Source organism: Nicotiana sylvestris, chromosome 9, assembly GCF_000393655.2.
Source record: "Nicotiana sylvestris chromosome 9, ASM39365v2, whole genome shotgun sequence".
Classification (NCBI taxonomy): Eukaryota; Viridiplantae; Streptophyta; class Magnoliopsida; order Solanales; family Solanaceae; genus Nicotiana; species Nicotiana sylvestris.
In genome coordinates this window covers 127,218,974-127,245,010 of record NC_091065.1, presented here as the reverse complement: position 1 = coordinate 127,245,010, position 26,037 = coordinate 127,218,974, and the positions used below count along the sequence as shown (strand labels likewise).

The following is a 26,037-nucleotide window of genomic DNA, read 5'->3' as shown; positions in this document are numbered from 1 at the left end:
ATAAGCAACTTCCGAATCCCATATTGAGGGTGTGATAACAATCTTTGAATTACTAATCTCAAAATAAAATTCTAATTACAAAGATGTCCTTCTTCAAAATTCTTTTTCAAATGTCCTTCAAAATAATTCAAGGATAAAATTAAAAATAAAAATCTATTGTACTGCTGTTATTCTATTTTTAATCTAATGAACCAAACGTTATCAAATTTACTAATTAGTCCCTTTATTATTTAATTCCTATATTATTATATCATTTAAATCCATAGAGGTTTATTTTGGGTTTATCCTCTTGAGAGATAGCACTTTGAGCTGAAATGGCGATGGCTCTTCTTCAGTACGGCTGCTCCCTTCCCCTCTCACGGGCCTTACGGTCTCGCACTTTTACAGTCGCCTCCAGTAGCGTCAGAGTACCCTCACTCAAGAAGGCTTCTCAAATGGATTCGCACGTTCTCCTTGGCTTGTCGGACGAACACCTTCAGCAAATCGCGCTCGACTTTGGTCAGGTTTGTTCACAGCCCAACAATTTGTAACCAAACTGTTAAAACGTCAACGAGTACTCCACTTAATTACTCTGTTTAATGTGCTACAGAAAAGTTTTAGAGGTAAACAACTGTATCATCTCATCTACAAGAGAAAGGTCAAGGAAATTCAGGAATTTAGTCAGCGTGAGTTTTTTGTTTTAGCCCTTATTTTTTTCTTACTATTGGAAATATAATTCTAGTTTATTTATTTAAGACCAAAGTCTCTTTCATTTTTATGCTTGCTCTTACGTTTTGTAATTACTAATTTTTCTGTTAAATTTTGCAGTGCCATTGGCATTCAGATCCGATTTAGAAGAAGCAGGATGGAGGGTTGGAAGGTCCCCAATTCATAAAGCCGTCACCGCAGCTGATGGGACCATCAAGGTGAATTTTCTTGCATGCTTATATTTTGGTTATGCTGTGTGTTAGTGGTTACAGATTTTTGGTTGCCCTAAGTATAGTAGTTTTGCCGTTAATTTCATTTAGAAATAACTAACGAACTTTCTTGTGTGCTTAACTTTGGTTGACTGTTTAGTCTGGTGTTATTTTAATGACTATACAAAAAGATGGCCAGTTGAAGCTGATCCTAGATTGTCGATATACATATACAAGGCATTTTGGCATGTGGTGACTCCATTTTTTATATGTCTGGTGCCTCCATTATACCATGGACTGCAGGCTTTTTGCAGTATGGAAAGCGCAAAGCGCAAAAAGAGATAGAACTCATGGGACTTCAAGTGAAAATCGAGAATGGGAGTGCACGCGTCTTAGAAGTAAAGTGCACATTTTTGAAAAATACAAGAAATACCAAATATATGTTTATAACATCAAGTTGCTAACTTCAGCTTCCAGTATATAATAATGACAACTTTTATAGTAATCCAACAATTTTGAATAGACATCAGTAAAATATAATTTCACTAAGACCATAGAAAGATAACTTCAATCACAAAATTAATACTTATATTCGGCTAGTCAACTATTAGAAAATTAAGTTGCAGAACTGGCCCTCATGTTTAATCACTTTAGTAACTGAACTAAGAGAGAAAAAAGAAGTTTGCAAGAAGTAGCAAGATTATTTGTGTATGAAAATAACAAGAAGCTAATGATGTAGCACAGAAACAGTCGTAGAAGACAACGAGGGTAGTGAAAACATTGATATGTATGTGGAGAGGAGACCTAGAATCTACATAGCAAGAGGTCCTGTTTTTCCTTTTTCTACATTTATTGAAGTCAGATTCAAAGCATTGACCAGTTTTTACTCAAGCACTCTATGCCTCATTTTTAAAGCAAGTTGTTCTCATAGGCACATCATTTCACCCATGGGAGAACTCGGTTTGCGTTGCTCTATCACTTTAGACGACAAAGGGATGTTTTTTAGTAGCATTGACTTTTCAACCTCTTTTTTTATTCTTCAACAGGTTGACTCTTTGCCGATGGAGTCCATATTCTTGTGAATCCTTCCTGTCATGAACCATTTAATGTTAGACCTTTTTTGACCCAAATATCCCACTAGCCCTAGAACAACTATAATATGGCTTCACCTCACCGTGCATCGACCAAAATATGATTTCGAATAACTACTTGGATTGAGAGGAGTTGTAAAATATGATTTTAGTAGGTGTACTGACTCTATGGTGGTAGGAGCTTTCCATGTCTTTAGAAGTTAAAGCTAATGCTTGTATGTTGGTGTTTAGAAGGCAACTATAGGTATATCAAGCTGCTAAGCTACACTATGAAAATTTTGGAGAGGGTGGTGGAGATGAGGGTGAGGAGGATTGTCTATTTCCGAGAACCAGTTCGGCTTCATGCCGGGATGATCGACTACCGAAGCCATTCATCTCATAAGGAGATTGGTGGAGCACTATAGGGTGTGGAAGAGGAGTGTTCATTAATTTGGAGAAAGCATACGACAAAGTCCCAAGGGAAGTCTTATAGAGGTGCTTTGAAGCTAGAGGTGTTCCTGTAGAGTACACTAGGGCGGTTAAGGACATGTATGATGGTGCGAAAGCACGGGTAAGGACAGTGGGAGGAGACTCGAGACACTTTCCAACCGTGATGAGGTTGCACCAGGATTGGCTCTTAGCTCGTTCTTATTCGCGATGTATTGACGTGACACATTTATGGGGAGGTGCCTTGGTGCATGTTATTTGCAGATGACATAGTGTTATTGATGAGATGCAAGATGGAGTTAACGCTAAGCTGGAGGTCTGGAGACAGATCCCGGAGTCCAAAGGCTTCAAGTGTAGCAGGACTAAAATTGAATACATGGAGTGCAAGTGCAGTGATGTAACTTAGGAAGCTGAAGTGGAAATGAGATTTTATACACAAGTCATCCCCAAGGGAAGAAGTTTCAAGTACCTGGGGTTAGTAATCCAAGGTAATGGGGAGATTGATGATGATTTCATACACCGTACTGGAGCGGGGTGGAAGAAATTGAGGCTTGCATCCGGTGGCTTATGTGGTAAGAACGTGCCTCTAGGAGGAGCAATACTAGATTCCTCAATGGTCGGTATGAGTAAGACTTCTATGGCGAAAGATGTAGAAAGAGTTATAGTAAACTCCTCAAGAGTCGGTATCGGTAAAACCTCTGATATACCAAGGTGATCAGAAGAGGTAAAGTAAGGTCATGACTCGAAAAATGTGACATCGGGTGACATAAGGTATCTATGAAGATCAGGTGAGTAGCAACGATATCCCTTTTGAACTTGAGAATAACCAAGGAAGACACACTTGAAAGTACGGGGAGCTAACTTATCTTTTCCGGGAGCTAAGTTACGAACGAAACATGTGCTCCCAAACACACCAGGGGGAATAGAGTATAAGGATGACTGGGGAAAAAAAATTACCGAATACGGAATTTGACTATGGATTGAAGATGAAGGCATCCGATTAATTAGATAACAAGCCGTGAGAACTGCATCACCCCAAAAACACAGCGGGACATAAGACTCAATTAGAAGTGTGCGAGAAGTCTCAATGAGGTGTCTATTCTTTCTCTTTGCTACCCCATTCTGCTAAGGGATATACAGACAAGATGTCTGATAAATAATTCTTTGAGAATTCATAAACTGCTGAAATTGAGAGGATAAGTATTCTAAGGCATTATGACTACGAAAGATACGAATAGAAACGCCAAACTTATTTTTTTATTTTAGCACAAAAACTCTGGAATATAAAAAACAACTAAGAACGATCTTTTATTAAGAAAATCCAAGTATATCTTGAGTAATCATCAATGAAACTAACAAAATAACAAAATCCTAAGGTTGAACTGATTCTACTAGGACTCCATATATTATAATGAACTAAAGAATAAACAGATTCTGCATGACTCTCAACATTACGCGAAAAAGTGGCTCGGGTATGTTTTCCAAGTTGACACGACTCACAATCTAATGTAGACAAACTAGGAACCATCTTTTGAAGCTTAGATAAACTTGGATGTACTATATGTCTGTGAATTAGGTCTAGAGAATCTGTAACTGGACATGTTGTGGAAGGATTGAGTGAGTCAAGGTAGTAAAGGCTTTGTGATTCACGCCCTGTGCCAATCATCTGTCCCGTACTGCGGTCCTGCCTAAGAAAAGAGTCATCACTAAAGTATATATCACAGTGGAGGGCACGAGTCAACTGACTAACTGATGCAAGATTAAAAGGACAACCAGGGATATAAAAAACAGAATCTAAAGTGACAGAGGATAAGGGATTAGCTTGTCCAACTCTTTTTGCTTTTATTTGGACTCCATTGGCTAAAGTAACACTGGAAAGAGATTGTTAATAAACAATATTTGATAAAAGTGACTTATTACCAAAAATATGACCAGAGGCGCCTGAGTCCATGACCCACGGTCCAAGTGTAGTACAGAGCAAAGGAATTACCAGCAACAGAAGTATCAGTCTGAACAACCGAGGCTACTTGTGGAGGTATCTACTTACTTGCTCGATACTGGAGGAACTCATTATATTCCCCTTTAGATAAAGAAAATCTCTGCTTACTTGCAGTCTCTGTTTGAGCAACATGAACATTTTTAGGTGGTCGACCATGCAAAGAGTAACACACCTCATGGGTGTGTCCAAGCCTATTACAATAACAACACTTGGGTCGAGACCTTCCAAAACAACCTCCGCCTCGTCTATTCCCCATAGTCCGAGATACCCGATTTTTCACTGTTTGGGATGCGAGAACAGATGAGTCAACCGTCTGTGATGAGATCACTATGTGACTAGGTGCTGCAGCAAGGCGAAGTAATCGAGAGAATAGTTCATCAACTGTAGGGACAGTCAGACTAGCCAAAATTTAGTCATTCACGGAATCAAGGTCATTAGGATGTCCAACGAGTGTAAGAGCTAGAAACATCTCTTGTCGTTGCTCTTGTTGCTTTTCAACACTAGCAGAAACTGACATCAACTTCTCAAATTCATCCATGACTGCTTGTACTTGTCCCATGTAAGTCGACATATCCAATTCCCGTTTCTTCAAATTCGTCATCCACGATATCACACCATAGAAACGAGATATGTCATTAGTGTATAAAGTATGAGCCTTTTCCCAAACTAAATGACATGACTAGAATGGACGAAACAAAGACATCAACATAGAATCAATAGATCGTGATATGATACTACATAACTGAGCATCGATCTTTTCCCTCCGTGCTTTGGCCTTTTCATCTCCCTCACTAGGTTTTTTGGTTAAGTGATCTTGAACACCTTGAGCTTTACACCACAACTCTACAGACGAAGCCCAAGATAAATGCCTTAGGATGAGTATTCTAAGGCATTATCGCCAAACTGATTTTTTATTTCTGCACAAAAGCTATAGAATATAAAAAACAACTCAGAATGATCTTTTATTAGGAAAATCCAAGTACATCTTGAGTAATCATCAATGAAACTAGCAAAATAACGAAATCCTAAGGTTGAACTAACTCTATTAGGACCCCATATATCATAATGAACTAAAGGAAAACAGACTCTGCACGACTTTCAACATTAAGCGAAAAAATGGCTTGGGTATGTTTCCCAAGTTAGACATGACTCACAATCTAATGTAGACCAACTAGATAAACTAGGCACCATCTTTTGAAGCTTGGATAAACTTGGATATCCTAAACGTCTTTGAATTAGGTTTGGAGAATCTGTAATTGGACATGCTGTGGAAGGATTGAGTGAATCAAGGTAGTAAAGGCCTTGTGATTCATGCCCTGTGCCAATCATTTGTCCCGTACTGTAGTCCTGCATAACAAAAGAGTCATCAATAAAGTATATACCACAGTGGAGGGCACAAGTCAACCGACTAACTGATGGAAGATTAAAAGGACAACCAGGGACATAAAGAACAGAATCTAAAGTGACAGAGGACAACGAATTAGCTTGTCCAACTCCTTTTGCTTTGGTTTGGACTCCATTGGCTAAAGTAACTTTGGGAAGAGACTGTGAATAAAAAATATTTGACAAAAGTGACTTAGTACCAAAAGTATGATTAGAGGTGCCTAAGTCCATGACCTTCGGTCCAAGAGTTGTAGAGTGGGAAACAGAGCAAAGGAATTACCAGCAACATAAGTTAGTCGGAGCAACTGAGGCTACTTGTGGAGGTGTCTGCTTACTTGCTCGATACTGAAGGAACTCATTATATTTCCGTTCAGATAAAGAAAACCTCTGGTTACTTGCAGTCTCTATTTGAGCAACATGAGCATTTTTAGGTGGTCGACCATGCAAAGAGTAACACACCTCACGGGTGTGTCCAAGCCTATTACAATAAGAACACTTGGGTCGAGACCTTCCAAAACGAACTCCGCCTCATCTATTCTCCATAGTTTGAGATACCCGATTTTTCATCCGGGATGCGAGTACAGAGGAGTCAACCGTCTGTGATGAGATCACTATGTGACTAGGTGCTGCAGCAAGGCGAAGTAATCGAGAGAATAGTTCATCAACTGTAGGGACAGTCAGACTAGCCAAAATTTAGTCATTCACGGAATCAAGGTCATTAGGATGTCCAACGAGTGTAAGAGCTAGAAACATCTCTTGTCGTTGCTCTTGTTGCTTTTCAACACTAGCAGAAACTGACATCAACTTCTCAAATTCATCCATGACTGCTTGTACTTGTCCCATGTAAGTCGACATATCCAATTCCCGTTTCTTCAAATTCGTCATCCACGATATCACACCATAGAAACGAGATATGTCATTAGTGTATAAAGTATGAGCCTTTTCCCAAACTAAATGACATGACTAGAATGGACGAAACAAAGGCATCAACATAGAATCAATAGATCGTGATATGATACTACATAACTGAGCATCGATCTTTTCCCTCCGTGCTTTGGCCTTTTCATCTCCCTCACTAGGTTTTTTGGTTAAGTGATCTTGAACACCTTGAGCTTTACACCACAACTCCACAGACGAAGCCCAAGATAAATAATTTGAACTTCCAAGTAGGGGTTCAGAAGTAATCATAAAGGCTGAATTTCCAACTCCACTATTTTTGGAACCAAAAGCATAAGTCCGAGAGACATGGTTGGATCAAATAAGTACGAAGTCACAAAAATTGGTGGCGAAGTTGGTCCAAAATTGTTTTAGGTCAGAAAAATAATTGAGAAGCAATAGAAAAAATACATTGTAGCCGCCGGAAACTGGAACAGTCCTTGGAATATGCAAATAGTCACCAGAAAATAAAAAAGTTATCGGAATATGATGAAACTTGAATGAGTAGAGTCGGAAAAGCCTAGGGAACAAGCTGTCTCAAAGAAGGTCCGCGAAAAAATGGTTGGAAGGGGTCCCACGCGCCTGTGCATGGACCAGATCTCACCGAAATTTTTTTTCTCCGATAGGCGTGTGAAAGCTCTGCTACTGGAGATATTTGTTGGTGTTTGGTCAACGGGGGTTGAGGGACCTTGTGGTGGTGTTGATTTTTTGCACAACGCCGATGGAAATTAGTTTGACGTAAATCTGCCCTAGAATCGTCGTAAATTGACGCACGACGACTATCTGACTTTCCCGGACATGTCTCACTCACGCTCTGATACCATGTGAGAAATAATACACGGGAAAATATTCTATTGATTTATTAACAATGATACAATGAGCCCTGTAAATATAATACATGTTCTACTCCTACTACTACATATGGAACTAGGATTATTTACATATAACTATTTAACACCTATGAAGATTGGAGGCTTAGGATTAATGGACCTAAAAGTTTTAACAAAGCCCAACAATTTGGGAGCTTGGCATTGAAGATCAACCACTATTGAGGAAGGTCACAACAAATAAATAGGGGACTAGATGTGAATTAAATTAAGTTCAAGGGAAGATGAGAGTTAAGAATCCTGAAGCAGATAATGAGGTCGAATACAAACCAGAAAAGGAAAACAAACAAAAAATTCTCACTTGAAGCTGAAAAGAGTATTTGAAGTTGTAGTTTGAAAAGGGGTATCTGGAAGTTCAAGCTGTGTTTGGAAACATGAATATCACTTGGAAAAAATGTTGAAATTTTTGATTGAAAACCGCTGTTTCATTTGAAAAACCCTAAAACCAGTTTTTCAACTTTAAATTCTCTATTTCACGTTAAAGTTGAAAAAATGGACCAAATTACAAAGACAAACATTGATTTGCAAATAATATTTCAAGCTAAAGTTTAAATAATGAAATAATTAATTTTCTAGCTGAACTTTTTAGGACATAACTGATTCTCTCTCTCTCTCTCTCTCTCTCTCTCTCTTTTCTGGTGTGTGTGTGTGGCATAACTGGAAGCTAGGATTGTGCTAACACGGAAGGATGTTGTGTCCATATCCAGCTACTGAAGGAGAGCAAATTGGAAGTGACTTTTAAAGAATGAGTTAGATAATGGACCTCCAGCATATGCTATTAGCAAGTTGTGTTATGCCCTGAGACAGCTTTTTATTTTGTATGTCTTGGTGTTTTTATGTTAAGTCTTCCCTAGGATTGTACTTTTTAGTTATATTTTTTTTGGTCCGAAAAAAGAAAAAAGAAAAGAAGTTATAATTATTTTTGGGAGGTTGAACTCTTTTGTGTAGTACATATCTCTTTCTTCTGTCATCTTTTCCCTCTTTAACTATCTTAGAATTCCTGATATTTATCTTCAGTTGTTAATAAAACTCGAGGACAACCGATTGGTCGAGACTGTTGGAATTCCAGTTAAAGACAAAGATGGTTCATCTCGCTTGACAGCATGTGTTTCATCTCAGGTAACTTATTATCATCATTGATTAAATATATGCTCTCAGAATTAGCTACTAAATTTTTTTGTGGCTTTTACTCTTTATTCTGCCGCTGTGGCCATTCATTTCTTTGCTAATCAGGTGGGCTGCCCATTGCGCTGTTCGTTCTGTGCCACTGGCAAAGGAGGATTCTCAAGGAACCTTAAGAGCCATGAGATTGTTGATCAGGTTTTCTTTGCATCTCTGCCCTTAATATATACCGGCGTCTTCATAATTGCTTTCTTGTAGCTATAAAAGCTATATCGTGGGATTTCTATAGATTTTCTATCCATCATTTTGGATAGAAAATGGATGGCCTGTCAACATACTCTATCCATCATTTTGGATAGAAAATGGATGGCCTGTTAACATACCATAGCTGCTAAAAACTGTTACCCTTATCAGTCATGGTTTTGAACTTTAACTTGATCACAGTCAAGAGGATTCTGTGGGCACACGTATTGATTTTCGTTTTCTTGTTGATGCCAAATTCAAGAACATGGTATGTCTTTGTGGCATAAACTTGAGGAGATTACTTTGATTTATAATTACTGCAGGTCTTGGCAATAGAAGAGCTATTCAAGCAGAGAGTGACAAACGTTGTGTTTATGGGTATGGGGGAGCCAATGTTGAACATGAAAGAAGTCCTTGAAGCACATCGTTGCCTGAATAAGGTCTTGTAACATCCTTGATATGACTTTGTTCATTTCAGTTCCTCCCTCGAGTCTGACATGTTGATTGAACTAGAAATGTTTTCTGGTACAATGTATTTCCAGTCCTTTTCTACAAGAGTGTATTTTATATGTTTCTCTTGGTATAAAAGGCTCCCAAGATTCTGTTGCCTTCAAGAATATTGACAGATTCTGAGGTTAAGTAGCATGTCGATTGCTTAAACATGCATTTCATTGCATAATTGGCCCTGCTGCTTGAATAGCTTTCTATGAATATTCACCTTGAAAAATGTGGGCACTTGGTTCTTACTACTTTTCGGAGGGTAAAAGTATCTGGAATATGCAAGTGACTGAGAGATCTATTATGTCTTGCTAGAGAAATTGTTTCCTTCAAATGTAAATCAAACTTGATGAAGTAATATAAAGGCACTGGACAATAAGTGCCAAGAGCTGACACAAGAGTGGTAGGATCATTCTTCCATATAGTTGACCCTTTAAGTTTTGTAGAAAAGCAGCATATTGTTCCATGTTATTTCATATGTTGTAGTATGAATTTGAATTCTTTCTTTTCTTATAAGGATATTTTGATTGGGCAAAGGATGATTACGATTTCAACTGTTGGAGTTCCAAACACCATAAAGAAGCTCGCATCTTACAAACTTCAGTCAACATTGGCTCTCAGGTAGTAGTTACTCCCAAAAACACTATACACACTAGCAACTCAAATAAAGCACAACAAAAGGGAAGAAAAAGAATCTTAAAATGATAGCTGAGAAATGCATGTCTGGTAGCAGATACTTCTGGCTTTTCGTTATTAACTGCTGCTAGTTGTGTCCACGAGATTCAGAATATTTTGCACTGCTATGGTAGTGGTGTGGGACTTTGGGTGCTTATTTCCTTCTTCCAATATGTTGTAAGGATTATTCTGAGCCCTTTTTATAAATAAAATAAAGGATTAGTCTGAGCCCTTAGTTTACAGCATATAGATTTTCTTGTGCCCCTTCGCATAATGTCCTTGCCTCCTGATATGTGGCTTTTATACTACTTTGGGGATTGTTCTAGCCCATATGCAGGCTAAACTTAAACATTGAATAAAAGCATAAGAATGATGTTTGCTACCAAATCTCTAATGACGACTTTAGATTTAAGAAACCATGAAGCTACTACATTTCAGTAGCAAGAAAGTTGATACCCCACTTAATTTCAGAGAAGTGTGGCCAACAGATCTGGACAAGATGTAGCATAAGAAGCAAGTGTACTGGGATTGTGTCCTAAATCATTTTTTTTCTTGCCATTGAATAGAAACACCGGATTTGCAAAAGTTGAAGAGCGGTTATCTGCAACTCTAGGCAAGGAATTTAAAATGGACAGTTCAGATATTGGTGGAACTTTATATATCTCATGATGCGATTAGTTTCATTTTTTCACTGGGACTTTACAGCAAGTTTTCTCGAGGACTCTTATATTGGCCTACATAGAGCTGTGAAGATTTGCATATTAACGGAGACATTCTTTTGTTCCTGCTGATTTATCCTTAGCTATCTAGAATTTCTGATCTCTACTTTGTTTCACCGCTGTACATCAGCTTACATGCTCCAAATCAGAATCTTCGGGAAAAGATTGTACCAAGTGCAAAGTCCTACCCTTTGAATGCAATTATGAAGGATTGCAAGGACTACTTCCTGGAAACTAGAAGACGGGTTTCCTTTGAATATACACTTTTAGGTATTCAGTGAATTCTTCTCTTCTTTTTTTTCCCCTTAGTGGTAGACTGTCTAGAGAACATGTGCTAAGTACGTGGCTTTCAATTTTCGCTTTTTGGCAGCCGGAGTGAACGATTCGGTCGAGCATGCAATTGAACTGGCAGAATTGCTTCATGAATGGGGTCGTGGTCATCATGTGAACTTAATACCATTTAATCCAATAGAGGGCTCGGAGTATAAGCGTCCATCCAAAAGATCAGTATGCTTCATCCAACCTCTACAACCTTCGCTGACGGATTTCCCCATTTATCTTCCTTCCGAACACTTCATCTGAGTTTATCTTGCATTGATGCATTCACGTTGAATTTGTTGGTGCAGGTTCTTGCTTTTGTCTCTGCTCTTGAATCTCGTAAAGTAACTGCTAGTGTACGTCAAACACGGGGACTTGATGCAAGTGCTGCTTGTGGACAGTTGAGAAATGAGTTTCAGAAGAGTCCTTTGCTTACTGGAAATGCAATTCAGGAATCTCATTCTGTAGTTGCACTTGCATAATGATATCATAAAAGTTTTGCAAGCTTGAAGCTACTCCATTTGTTCTGTGCTAAACCATATCACCTGTGCTTGACAGCTTCTCAAGAACAGGTCTTGTTTGGTACAAGCTGCTGCGTTAAGATGAAAGGAACCGTCGCTCTTGATAGAGAGTGGTTAATGAAGGTGGTCACATGTTGGCAGTTGTTGATGTTGGTGAAATTATAGGAATTGTATTTGTAGGTGGATGACCCAACAATTTGTTGAGCTTGTGCGCATGGATGTGATCCTCAGCCTCGAGTGCTCTCCGTGGTTCAGCAATGCAAATACTCAAATATTTAAGAGATTTAAAAAGTAGTTTTGGATATGATAAAGAAGACTAGTTGAGGGAAACTCTTGTTTCTTATACAAGAAGTTGATGCACAATGTACTCAGGTGCCATATTATGTGCTTGTACACGATATTTTGTTGTAAATATCTATGACGTATACTTGAATCAACCTAAGTAGAAGTTATCACTCACACTTGGATATGCATGACCCCGTTGAGTTTGATCACCTTTAAAATTCGACAAATACTTAAAATCGTTTGTTACTAAATTATAACACATGCAGTCAAACAATTAAAAGGGAAAAAGGGTCAAATTATTAGAGCCTTCCCAACAATGAAATTAGCTGTATTGAACAAAAGATCTTTATAAAAGAATAAAATAATAACAGTTGAAATGATCAGGAAAGAATAGATGAGAAAATTTGAGAACTATTACTACATAGCATAATTATCTAGCCAACTGGTAACTAAACTTCTCTAACAGAATCATCAACAAACTAACTCTCTAACTTTAAAAAAAAAAAAAAAAAAACCTAACTCTCTAGCTAATCAAATCAGTGTGGCCGGCACACATTGCATCCTGTCACTCAACATTTCGGCCACAATTATAATGATGTTACGATTCAAAATCCCACCAGTGACCGTGATGACATCAAACGTGTCGGTTAGGCGAACCAAATCACGCAACAACTGAATTAACAATAGAAATGAAGCAATATATTAAGTCTAACTGAGTTCTAGAGCTTAAATAAATCTAAAACCAACACCAATATGTGAAAATAGTAGTACAACCTTTAAGAATGTCAGAATACAACAATTTGAAATAAAACAACACTGTCTGAAGTAATTAACAGTCTTGAACATGAAAAGAATTCGAGGCCTGCGGATGAATGAGCCGCACTACCTCAAGTCTCCTTTAGTACAACAATGATCTACTCCTCAGCTCTGCTAGTATCAATATCTGGAACTGCACAAAAATATGCAGAAGTATAGTATGAGTATAACGGATCCAATGCACTCCGTATGTATCAAAACTAACCTTGGCGAAGTAGTGAGGAGATTGGTCAACTGATACTTACTATCTTAACCTGAACAGTCCATAAACATATACAATACAAGAATCTAGCAGAAACAGTGTATAAGATGATCAGGTACAATTAACAGAGAAAATAGCATGCTTTCAGGTAAAAAATGATCAAAAGCTCATATTAGTACACCGAATCAGCATATAAATATGATATGCATGCAGAGCATTATTATACATGCCATGAATATGAGTCTAAAATGTCTATGCATAATTAACCCTCGATGTCATCAACCGACGCTCTGCAAGTGTGCAACAAACCTAAACACACAAGGCCCAAGGTACAATAGGTGCTCATCTGACTCCGGAGGGACGGATCCAAATCAATGCGCTGCATGGACAACTCACGTGCTAATAACAATAACACTTGTACGAACAACTCACGTGCCACAATACTCACCTTGCACAGACAACTCACGTGCCTTAACCTCAGTCTATATGAGAGTTTTCATATACAAAGTGTGTGCATATGCGCAATAAATAAAAGAAATGATGCATATGGACATAAGAAATTTAACATGCAAAGACATGCTTATGTCAACAGTGTACAACTAGAACAAGTACGACATAATATCACAAATAAACATTTAATGTCAATAAGGTCCAAAAGCCTAAAGCATGATTTCTAACCTAATTAGGAGAGGTCACGTAATTACACAAGAATAACAAGTCATAAGTAGCATATGATGTAAATTCAAAGAAATATGGTAGCCTAAAATCTATCTAGAGCATGAATAGCCCATGGCACTTTCATATACGCTTGCCATCACGCATATACAACGCCCCCAATACATAGCAAATAGTCATACAAGTTCAATCTTCTAAGATAGATTCCTTCAAGCCAAGTCTAGACAAGATACTTATGACTATTGATATATCTTATTTCATAGCCTCAGTTATCTGTGCTTATGGCTTTACTAAAACTAGGTAGGTCATACTATACCATAACTCTTATTTCAGTTTATTACTACCAATGTCTGTTACCCAACTCCAGGTTACTCTCTCGTTGCTTACCCTATATGTATTAAGGATTCCTTATTGCTATTCATCTTAATATGACGGTGTAATCTCATCTTATACTTTGTAATTTTTATCCATCTATTGTTGATTCACCTTAATGTTGATCTATAATCCACTACTAATAAATTGCAACCTCTTACGTAATACATTATCACTAGGGCTCACGTCGTATCGCGGAACATTTGAAGTGATTTGCTTGATCCACCTAGGGACGATACTATACTTCAATAACTGTATTCATAGAATCCCAATGTGATTCATCTTATGGGGGTATTCTAATCCTATACAATTCATGAAATTCCTTTCTCGTTAAATCATGACTCAACCAAAGGTCTGAATATCAGCCTCTTATCTATCACGATTACACCCTTATTCTACTACTAGGGCAGCATTCCATCTCTTCTAGTTTCTCCTAGTCTTATAGTCCTCTGAGTTCATCCAGACTGTACCGAGCTTTCTATAACTTATGAAAACCATCAGCTCTCTTGGTTTGATGGGTTTAATCCTGATACCTATTCTCGTGACCTTCTTACTTATCTTTTCTTATCCTTACTCCTATCTGTGAGCACGTGATTTTTGCTTTTACGCGACAATCACTCCAAAAGAAACAAAATAATAGCAATTGGTCTTGCTATACATTTGCTGGATTTTTACGTGGCATTTTTTGCTGGTTATTTGTGATTTTGCCCATGTTTGTTTTATTCAAAAATATATAAATATATATGTGTATATGTCGTGTGAACCGTAGTCTGTTTATTAAAATAAAAATAAAATATGTGCGTCCTTCATTGTATTTTGTCATTAAGTGTTTAGTATAATTAATTGTGTGATAATTGTTGTCCAATGTTTACATGGTATTAGTTGGCAAATTATTTTAAGGAATTAAAAAGAAAAAAAAAGAAAAAAAAAGAAAGAAAGAAGGAGTTCGGACTTGGGCCAGTCCGATTTCAAAACAAACAAGCCCAAACAAACTCAGCCCAAACCCCATGTTAAACCCGGTCCAGACCAGTTGGCCTCAGGGGGCATTCCAAACGACACCGTTTTACTGCAGTCCGATCTGGGCCGTTGATCTCAGAGTGATCAACGGCCAAGATCAATCCCCATAACCCATCAACAAACCCGACCCGTTTACACCCGGACCAAACCCAAACCCTCAACACTTGAAACGACACCGTTTCACTTAAGACCATCAGATCCAAACCGTAGATCTAGATTGATCTAACGGTTGAGATCAACCCACCCACTAACTATATAAGCCCAAATCCTTACCCTACCCCCCTATCCAATACCCCAGCCTCGTCGTCTTCACCCAAACCCACGAACCCTAGAGCCGCCCCTGCACACCTTCACCAAAAACCCGGCGGCCTGAACGCCGATGACCTCCACTTGAACACCATGGAACCCCCTCACCACCCTGAACATAGACCTGTTAGCCGTTGGGTTCGAATCACTCCCCAGGTCCTCGAATCTTCATTTGAAGATTCGAGTCAAACTCGATCTACACGGTTTTACCCCAGCTTCACACCAGATACTCCCCAGACCCCCCTCGTGACCGAACCATACTTGGTTTGGTCCGAATCTGACCAGGGAAGCATGAATCCCAGATCTGAGTTCTGAGAACTTTGTAGTTCTTCATCGCTGGCCCATGCCAGTCCGAGCCAAAGAGATTAAGGTCTAATGGACCTTAATCGAAGTGTTTCTCATCTGAGAAACACTTCGATTAAAGTTCGTTCAGCCTTAAGAAAGGTCTGTCCAAATCCGGGTTCAAACTTTTTAACTTTTCAAGTTTAAGGTGAGTCTGCTTTCTTTCCTTTATTTGTTTTAGTCCGTGTGATTTGTTTTAAAAGACTGTTCATATTTGTTTTAATTTTATCAACTTTTGTTTGTCCACTTTGTTTGAACCTCTGTGTTTGTCTGAATCCCTCCCCTCCTATTCTGATAAGGCATGTGTATTGGTGGTATTCCGAATTTGTACTGACTAACTGATTCCTCAAAGTACAATTCTGTTTTAATCAGTATAAGTTGAGTCATGTGTCCCATACTTCTGAATGTCTGATTTTTGGCTACGATTGTGTATGTTAATGCTAATATAGTCGAGTCGACATGAGTCGTCAATTAGTTTTCAACTGTCTGAGCATAGTAAATCGATTTGCTTCTGTTAAACATTTTTGAATCAATTAAGAACCAATTTTGTTCATTTATAGCTGTTGAATTGATCAGTAATGTAAAAAAGGGATTGTTTATGTTTAAATCCTGAATTGGAAAGCATGTGCACTTGTGCACAGCATGTGCATTGTGCACAGCCTGTTTTTCCTGCATAAAGGGCTTTCAATTTTTAAATGGTTTGACAGCATATGCTGTCAGATATATTCTACTGCCCATGCTTGCTTTTAGTTAATAAAATAGGAAAGGAAAGCCTGCCAGGGAATGTTGATGGGGGTTAATACTTAAATAACTAATTGGAATCTGAAAAATGAAAAGGGCACATGGGAGGGGTACTGTGATATTAAAAAGAGGCTGTTAAAAGGAGTAGGAGGGAGGCTTATAAAGGGAGGAAGACCATCTGATATTAGGGAGATAGAGATATAGAGAGGGACAGAATTAGGAGATAGACATAGACAGAATTAGAGGAAGAGAAAAGAAAAATACAGATACTGTGAGGAGTTTTGAAAGGGAGATACCATCTGAAGGAGAGGAGATACACACTGGACCCTGAGAGCTAAAAAAGGGAGTGAGGCATAGGAACAAATACAGAATTAGAGGGGAGGGGAAATCAGAAAATACAGGAAGAAAGAGGGAACACACTGTGAGGAATAGAGAGAGAGCAAGAAGAAGATAAAAACAGATTAAGAAATCAGAAACTTGGTCTTGTTTGTCTGAAGTTCAGCTATTGTCAATACGTTAGGCAGTGTTTCTTCTTCTAAATTTCAATTGAGTTCTTTCTGTGGTGCTGTTCTGATTACTGCTGCTGTCTTGCTCGCTATTGCTGCTGCATTTTTGTCCTGCTGCTACTGTTAATTCTGCCCTTTTGCTGCTGCTGATTCCCACCTTCTTCTTCTTCTCCTTTGCACTTTCAGCATTTTCAGGTACACATTTCAAGTCCCATATTGATGTAATTGGAACAGTTTGAAAGCATGAAATGAAAAAGGTTGAAGAAGCTCAAACATTTGCTGTAATATTCATAGTACATTAACAGGCTTTGTGGAAATTGATTTAGCTTATGTTTCAATAGTTCAAAGAGTATACTGATAGCCGACTGAGTTTTACCCCTTTGTATTTGAGCTCGACAATTGTCTGTTAGTATAAGTATGCATATTTCGACTTTACACAATACTGTTTTCTGTTTCATTTAGTTTTTTTTAGTAAGACTAGTCCACATAAGTTTGGTTAAGTTCAATACAAGAAATGCTCAGATTAAATGTTGTATTTCGCTAACTCGTATATGATTCCTTGTCAAATTAAAGCATTTTACTTCGCCAGTTATCCTTTAACCTAGTTCAAATAAGTTCAGTTAAGTTCAAATTAAGAAATGTTCGGATTAAGTATTGCATTTCATCTATCTCATATGTAATCTTTTATTCGACCAAATCATTTTTCGTAAAAGGCATGACGTTTCCTTTACTTTAAAAGTAATCAATCAAAATTGACAGGAGTTTGGTTTAAGCTGAAGTATATGCTTCAATTAGCACACACACTTTCCTTTCTTCTATCTCTGGAAATAAAAATAATAGAAATGTAGTCACTGTAGGATACCCTTCTAAAAATAATAAGACAAGCCTCGCCAGATAAAAAAAAAAAAAAAAACAATTGCGGGGCCCTCAACAACTGATGATAATTATTTAGAATTCAAGATAGGCCATTTAATAAATTTCATGGCCTTCTACAAAGATAATAACGCGTTAGACTCTGTTGGCACGGCTTAATTAAATCACATTCTTAAATTCGGGTGCACATTGATGTGACCCAAAATCCAAATCTCAACGAAGTCCAAATGTATCAACAATCACGGGTGCATTGATTGTGACGGGGTTCGAGATGCATTTTCACGACGTTGCAATTCTGTAAAATAAATGATAATAATAAAAGCGGTTAAAACTTAATAAAAGCACATAAGTCACAACATGTATTTAAATCAGATATTTAGCCATTATAACAATTTAAGCGACCGTGCTAGAACCACGGGATTCGAGGGTGCCTAACACCTTCCCTCGGGTCAACAGAATTCCTTACTTAGAATTTCTGGTTCGCAGACTTCATTTGGAAAAGTCGAAATTTCCTCGATTTGGGATTCGAGATAAACCGGTGACTTGGGACACCAAAAGCCAAACCTTTCCCAAGTGGCGACTCTGAATTAAATAAATAATCCCATTTCGAATATTGTCACTTAAATTGGAAAAACTCCACCCGCGCACTTAACCCCTCGGGGCCGGGCGCGCAAAAAGGAGGTGTGACAGCTCTGGCGACTCTGCTGGGGACTGTACCCAGAACCACTGGTTCAGGGTTCAAGAATTCGAGCTTAGAATAATTATATATTTGGCTTTATTATCTGATCTTTATTACATGTTTTTGCATAACGTGCTGAATGTTGTCTTTTACCGCTTTGATATTATCTGAACTGTATATAAACTGTGTCGAAACCCTTCTCTTCTTACCTCCTGGGAGAAGCTCGCTGGTCGAGACTCCCTATTCTGTTAGTGTCAATACCTGAAATAAGAAAGAGGTCGGACAAGTTACAAAGCCGGACGATCTCGCGGGTCCCCGGTACGTAGCCCCTCCTCGACTCGAGTGGTCCGCTCGGGTACACAGTCTAGAACAAATACCAAGGTTTAAACCTAGTATAACGAAACTTCATGCCGGATCCCTAGTAGGAACGTTTATTTGCATCATGTTGCATTTGACTTAGGGGGCTCAACACAGGGGTTGGGTCCGTCTAGGACAGGCAACCTGAATTGAAAAGACCACCCTGCTGCATCCTATTTGTTTTGCGCATTTATTTGCTTCGGTTCCGCATGCTGACCGGTTTCTAAAAAATAGCAACGCGGGGAGATAATTACTTATTTTGGAAGAATAAAACCAATGTTCAAGTATTGTCAAAACCTCACCGGAATTTTTCTAAAAAAAAGAATAAAAAACAAAATTTGTCTTCTTAGTTTGAATTATTAAAAAAAAAGGGGTATATATATAAAAAAAAAAATTTCTTTCACTTTCAAAATCAAAAAAAAAAGAAATGGTATTTATTTTAAAAAAGTAAAAAAAAAAATGGAAAACTCATAATTCAAATTTTTTTTTTTCTTTCTTTTGTAATACCCCTTTTATAAATTTAGACTGATAGTCCAAATATTGCAAAAAATATATTTTTTCTTTAGTCTTTATCTTTCTTCAAAAATACTTATTTCTGATTTTTAGGTTTATTTAATTTTCTCTATTCACGGTATGCCCGAACTACGCCGGTTTGATTCTCACCGGATGTGAGATACGTAGGCAACCCTCGTCGGGTCCAACCCCATTTTTCTAAAATAGCCAAAAATCAGTAAATAAATAAATGAAAGATGTGTCAAATTTTTAATAGAGTCGTAAATAAGTCAGGTGACACTGTTTTATCATAAATAGCCAAATGTTCCCGAAAGGGACGCCGGAAGGCTGACTTTGCATAAACAGCCACCTTTGGGTCTTGTTTAGCGTTTTTTAGACCCGCACAGCCTTAAAATCTTTGTCTCTGAAGTGTTTAAAGGCCGTGGGCGAAGCTTGATCCTCTCTAAAAGAATATATATTTTCTTGAGTCAGTCAATTTTGTTAAAATCACCTTAATAAATGTGCAGGATGAGCACGATGCAAAATGAACATTTTTCAATAATGACCAAAATCCCTGTCAAGTTACGGCTATGGTGGAATGATCTAGGTGTTGAAGGACAAAATGAGGTTAAGAAATATTTGAAAGGTCTTGTGGGTCTGTTGGAAGTCCAGCCTCGGGGAGATATCATAAGAGCTTTGGTTACCTATTGGGACCCGGCGCACAATGTTTTCCATTTCTCCGATTTTGAGCTCACCCCAACTTTGGAAGAAATGGCCGGATACATTGGGAATACTGAACTCCCGTTGAGGGAAAAATACTTGGTCGCCCCAAGAGTCGTCACGGTACATCGGTTCCTGGATTCATTGAAAATACCTAGAACGGTCCACAACCCGGATCTAGCAGCCGGGTTCTGTACTCCATGCTTCATATATGATAGATACGGTCACGAGGGGGGATTCAATAATCCAATCAACAAACTATACAGCAAAGGAGTTCGTCAGAAGTGGGACGAGCACAGACGGGTGGCGTTCATAATAACGTTTCTGGGTCTTCTGGTATTTCCAAGAAAAGATGGAAACATTGATTTAAAGATATCTGGGGTCGCCAGCACTTTACTCACGCAAAGTGGCAGCAGTCTCGCGCCAATGGTGGTATCTGACATCTTTCGAGCTCTCACAACTTGTAAAGCTGGGGGAAATTTCTTCGAAGGTTGTAACTTGCTCCTACAGATATGGATGACCGAACACCTCTGCCATCATTCCGAGGTATTGAGCCATGGTTCCCCGGAAAAAACCCGCATAGAAGAATCTTACACGAGAGCCAGAGAGATCACTTGGCCCAAAGGAGTCCTGGCATGGACCTCGTTCTTGCAAGCTCTTACTGCCAGCCAAATACAATGGGCGTTGGGGTGGCTACCTGTTGATGAGATCTTATATATGTCGGCGGCTAAAACTCATTTCTTACTGATGGGGCTTAAGAGCATTCAACCTTACGCACCCTGCCGAGTTTTGAGACAGTTCGGAAGGTGCCAGACAGTACCTCATGAGGAAGATCTTAGCACTCAAACAGTTGAGATAAGTCCTAACGGACAATTCCCAGAAGCGAAGATTCGCCAAATCTGGAATGAGGGTCAATATTTGAAATCAGATACTTGCGTGCGGGATCGAGCCAAGGGAGAAACGGCGCCAGGTTACCTTGCATGGTATAGAAGGGAACTCGAGCATGAAAGGCCAGCTAAGAGACCCCACATCCGGGATTTCACCGAATCATCGAAAAGGCATTGGGATTGGTTAGCAAAGGAAAGAGGTTATTGTGCCGAAATCAGCAGATTAAAACAACAAGTAGAAGGCATGAAATACGAACACAGCGTGCAAGTTGCTACCGATCTGGGAGAGCGGAACAGGTTAACTCAAGAAAATGAGATGCTCAGAGCTTCAGATCAAACAAATAAGGTTGGACGCAGATAGACAACCAAGGCGTCGATCGGACGAGCAGCTGATAAAAGGTCTAAAAGGTGAAATCAGGGAATGGCGAGATGGTTTGGAGAAATCTGAAAACATCATAGCAGAGTTCAAGGCACAGTGGGATACAAGAGCAGATAAGCATCGCAGGCACCTGAATCAATTGGAAGGCGACCACGAGAAGACTGTTGCTAAAATAAAGAGAGAGATGGCAGCACTTGAAATCAAAGCAGCTAGTCAGGCCAAGGATTTCCAAATGGAAAGCAGATACTGGTATGACACAATAGCCCATATGAAATTGGAAGTACGGCGATTGAAGCATCAACACGTGCAAGATGTTCAAGTCTTCAAGATATGCAGCGATCAGATAAAGCACCTGCTTGTAGAGAAGAAGCAAACCAGAGATAGGATCAAAGCCGTTGCCCACGCCATCACCAGACGATGTCTACGATGTGAGAACATGTCTAGTGTTACCTTCCTCTCGGCAGTAATGGTTTATGTCAAGCAGACTATGCACGAGCTAGAGCAACTTGAGAGGGATCTCACGCCTAGGACCGCGGCGAGGCCGAACGACGCCCCGCGGAAACCAATTTTTAAAACCATAATGCATTCATAGGTCAAATCTGTATCTTAGCATCTTCTGCCTGTTTTTTCATCAGGGTGATTTTTAGTCTATTTTTGAGTCTAGGTTTATTTTCAAAGTTTGCTTTTTCTTTTGCAAAATGTAGTTTGTAATAGACTGCTTCAATAATAAAGAGTTTGCTTCTTTCACGCTCATTTGTGTTTTCGAACTACGTAATGATCTGATTCACGTGAGTATCGTGATACGTAGGCAATCCTCATCGGATCCGATCGCATTTTCTTTTGCTACAAAAAATAATATAAAAGAAAAATAAATGTAAATAAAATAAAAGAAAAAAAAAAGAAAAAAGAGAAGGGGAAACAAGAGGAAGATACCGGAATGACGCATGCTCTCGTAGCGAACATATAGCAATCCACTTAACTGTATAGGTGCATCATGCCCAACGTGAGATTAACTATCCGTCATTTGCTGCAAATTAACCGTGCACTTGTCATTGAGCATTTTTCCAGGGTTTTTGAAAAGACGGTTGGTTTGGTGAAAGTCTGGCCTCGCATTCATACTTCACGAGATCAAGGAGAGGTGTTCAACTACCTGTTGTTAGGACTAGAAGCAGTACTCACACTTACTTCACCAGGTCAAAAGGAAGTGTGGAAATGTCTTCGGAAATTCCATTGCAAACAGTCCCCGTCTCTGAGGAGAGCTCAATCTCAGCCGTCCTCACGCCTGAATCCGCAACTGCGGAAGAAAATAGAATCCTACGGCTCCGCATGTTGGAAATGCTGGATGACTGGAACAATGGGAAAGAGCCGCCAAGTGTCGTCCCCGGATTCCCTGAATTATTCTCCAGGTCAGGTGGGACTTCTAATGTCCCCATAAATTACCCTGCTACCCCATTCGGGTACCCAGCCAACTCCGCTTTCTCCGCAGGATCACCTTCTGAGCCTCATCCCCGAATGTCGGCCACTGATGCAAGCATGAACATCTTTACTGCATCGCCTTGCCCAGCTACGGCACAGCCTGCCACATACAAGCCAAGCTTTGACTCATCCTCTTTTACATTCCAAGCACCATCGTTCTCAATGGAACCAACCAGGTTCGCTACCAACAATAATCCTCTACCGCCTCAGTGCGAACTCGCACCGGGACAGGATCAGAACCCCAGGATTGCAGAACAAAATGAGATTGCTAAGAGAATGAGAAGCCTTGAACAAAGTTTGAAGAATATGCAAGGTTTGAGCGGGCAAAAGAGCGTCTCTTACGCCGACCTGTGCATGTTCCCTCACGTGCACCTGCCGACGGGTTTCAAGACCCCCAAGTTCGAGAAATACGATGGGCACGGTGACCCCATTGCACATCTTAAGAAATACTGCAACCAATTGCGGGGAGCCGGCGGAAAAGAAGAACTGCTAATGGCGTATTTTGGGGAAAGCTTAGTAGGGATAGCTTCGGAATGGTATATGGATCAGGAAATGTCCCGATGGCATATATGGGATGATCTCGCCAGAGATTTTGTAAAGCAATTCCAGTATAACATCGACATTGCGCCAGACCGAAACTCTCTGTCGAATTTGAAGAAGAAGCCTTCGGAAAGCTTTAGAGAGTATGCTATTAAGTGGCGTGAACAGGCGTCGAGAGTGAAGCCTCCCATGGATGAAGTGGAAATGGTCACTACCTTTCTCCAGGCTCAAGAGTCTGACTATTTCCAGAACATGATGTCGGCCATGGGTAAGCCATTCGCGGAAGCGATCAAGATTGGAGAGATGGTGGAGAACGGTTTGAAAACGGGAAGGATTTTGAGTCAAGCAGCCATAAGGGCAACCTCCCAGGCCGTCCAAAGTGGGTCTGGAGGGACGACAAGGGGGAAGAAGAAGGAAGAAACGGCTATGGCAGCCTCTGAAGCAAGGGAGTATCGTCATCCCAGGCCCCATTTTCCGGAAAGGGCCCCACAACACTACTACCCCCACTCAAATGTGGCATATGCTCATCAACCTTATATGGTCATGAATGCCCAACCTTATAACCATTCACCACAACAAGCCAACCGAGGCCCAGCTCCACCTCCCAGAAATCAGCCTCCTTACCGCAACCACTATAACCCACAACCCCCGCAAAATAACTACCGCCCCCAAGAGCCACCTCGACGGCGGACTTTCACGCCCATCGGTGAGCCATACTCAACTTTGTTCCCAAAGTTGGTTCAGTTGGGTTTCCTGCAACCCATCCCTCAAACAAGGCAAAACCCGACATCTCCTTCTTACAAAGCCGGAGTCAGATGCGCCTATCATTCAGGGGCCGAGGGGCATGATACAAACGACTGCTGGTCATTGAAAAGAGTGGTCGAAAATTTGATAGAGCAGGGGAAAATAGTGCTAAGGGATGAGGAGATCCCGAATGTAACAAACAACCCATTGCCCACTCACAATAATGGGCCATTGATCGGCATGATTTGTGAAGACAAAGAGTTCGACCCTGCTTTGAAAGCCATAATTGCCATCGTCGACACAGGGAAGAGGCCTGAAATAGACCAGAAATCAGAAAGGGGGGAGGAGGTCAAGGCTGCGGAAAGCAAGCCTGAAAAGAAGGTGGAGAAGAAAGTGGTACCGGCAAAGGGTGGAGTTCTTTACATACCGCGAGGTCAAGCCAAGAAGACGCAGAACTTCGGGATCAAAAAGACAAAACCTATGTATGTGCCAAAAGGGGCCTATGTGGTCCGGGGGACGATTCAACCACCTCGGCTGAATGAGCCAGTGGTTATCGGACGCGTGCCACAAAAGCCAATGACCAACCCGTCCACAGTGCCGTGGAATTATCAAAAGACTTTGGTAACATACAAAGGTAAGGAGGTCATGGAAGAACTTCCAGAAAATACTTTCGTTGGAGGGTACTCAAATACCCAAGAACTGAACAACGCCACACAAAGGCGCTTCCCTCCAAAGGAGCCCGTGAGTGTTGAAGAAGCGGAAGTGTTCTTCCAACAAATGAAGATGCCGGATTACGAAGTGATAGATCAGTTGCGCAAGCACCCTGAGCAGGTGTCCATGCTATCATTATTGACAAGATCGGCCGAGCATCAAAAGATCTTACTGAAGACCCTGAATGAGGCATATGTGCCGGTTGAAACCTCGGTGGAGCAATTAGAGCGGATGACAGAAAGATTCTTCGCCGTCAACCAAATCTCCTTCAGCAAGAACGATCTACCCCCGGAAGGAGCAGCACACAACAAGGCATTGCATTTAACAGTCAAATGTGAGGACTACTATGTCAAGCGGGTAATGCTGGATGGGGGATCAGGTGTTGACATTTGCCCGCTCTCCACGCTGCAAAGAATGGAAATTGAGACCGGAAGAATCCGACCCAACAACGTCTGCGTAAGAGCTTTCGATGGTATCAAGAGAGACACCATGGGAGAAATAGACCTGCTGCTGGTCATAGGACCAGTCGAATTTCGAGTCACTTTCCAAGTGATCGACATGGACACATCCTACAATTTCCTCCTTGGCAGGCCTTGGATCCATGCGGCAGGAGCCGTGCCTTCCACTCTTCACCAGATGGTGAAGTTCGAGTACGAAGACCAAGAGATCGTGGTCCATGGAGAAGATGAACATGCCATTTATCGGGACCCATCTATCCCGTATCTTGAACCAAGAGAAGGGAGTGAGCATACGGTCTATCAAGCTTTCGAGGTGGTATTGGCAGAGCAGCACGAAGAGGGAGTACCTTGCCCCCAGCCTTTCTTGTCTAACGCTTCGGTTATGGTGGCCAAAGAGATGATCCGACACGGATTTAGGCCAGGGAAGGGGCTTGGACGAACCCTTCAGGGAATGACGGAACCCATTACTTTACCAGTCATCAAGAAACCTTTTGGACTAGGTTTCAAACCTACTCCAACAGACGAAAAATGGGCAAAGAAAAGGAGAAATGAGGGCTGGAAGCTGCCTCAACCGCTGCCGGATTTATATGCGACTTTCGTCAGGCCAAGGTACGCTGAAGAAGAAAAAGATGAGGTCTTCACAGCTGAGGAAATCGAGGAAATATGTGGGGCAATGAGGGAAATGCTCTACGAGGTCCACATGGTTCAACCAGGCGAAGGCACGAGCACTGCTGAGATGATGTAC

At 40.3% G+C, this 26,037-nt stretch overlaps 1 protein-coding gene across 1 annotated transcript; it reads left to right on the top strand.

Moving 5' to 3' along the window:
- Window positions 1-274: 274 nt before the first annotated feature.
- LOC104221485 (uncharacterized) lies at window positions 275-12,173 on the top strand. The gene is made up of 10 exons (XM_009772552.1): window positions 275-503; window positions 590-665; window positions 808-905; window positions 8,636-8,737; window positions 8,852-8,938; window positions 9,307-9,423; window positions 9,999-10,102; window positions 11,006-11,145; window positions 11,246-11,382; window positions 11,502-12,173. The coding sequence occupies exons 1-10, from the start codon at window positions 315-317 to the stop codon at window positions 11,673-11,675; spliced, it is 1,224 nt and encodes a 407-aa protein (XP_009770854.1). The 5' UTR covers window positions 275-314; the 3' UTR covers window positions 11,676-12,173.
- Window positions 12,174-26,037: the final 13,864 nt, after the last annotated feature.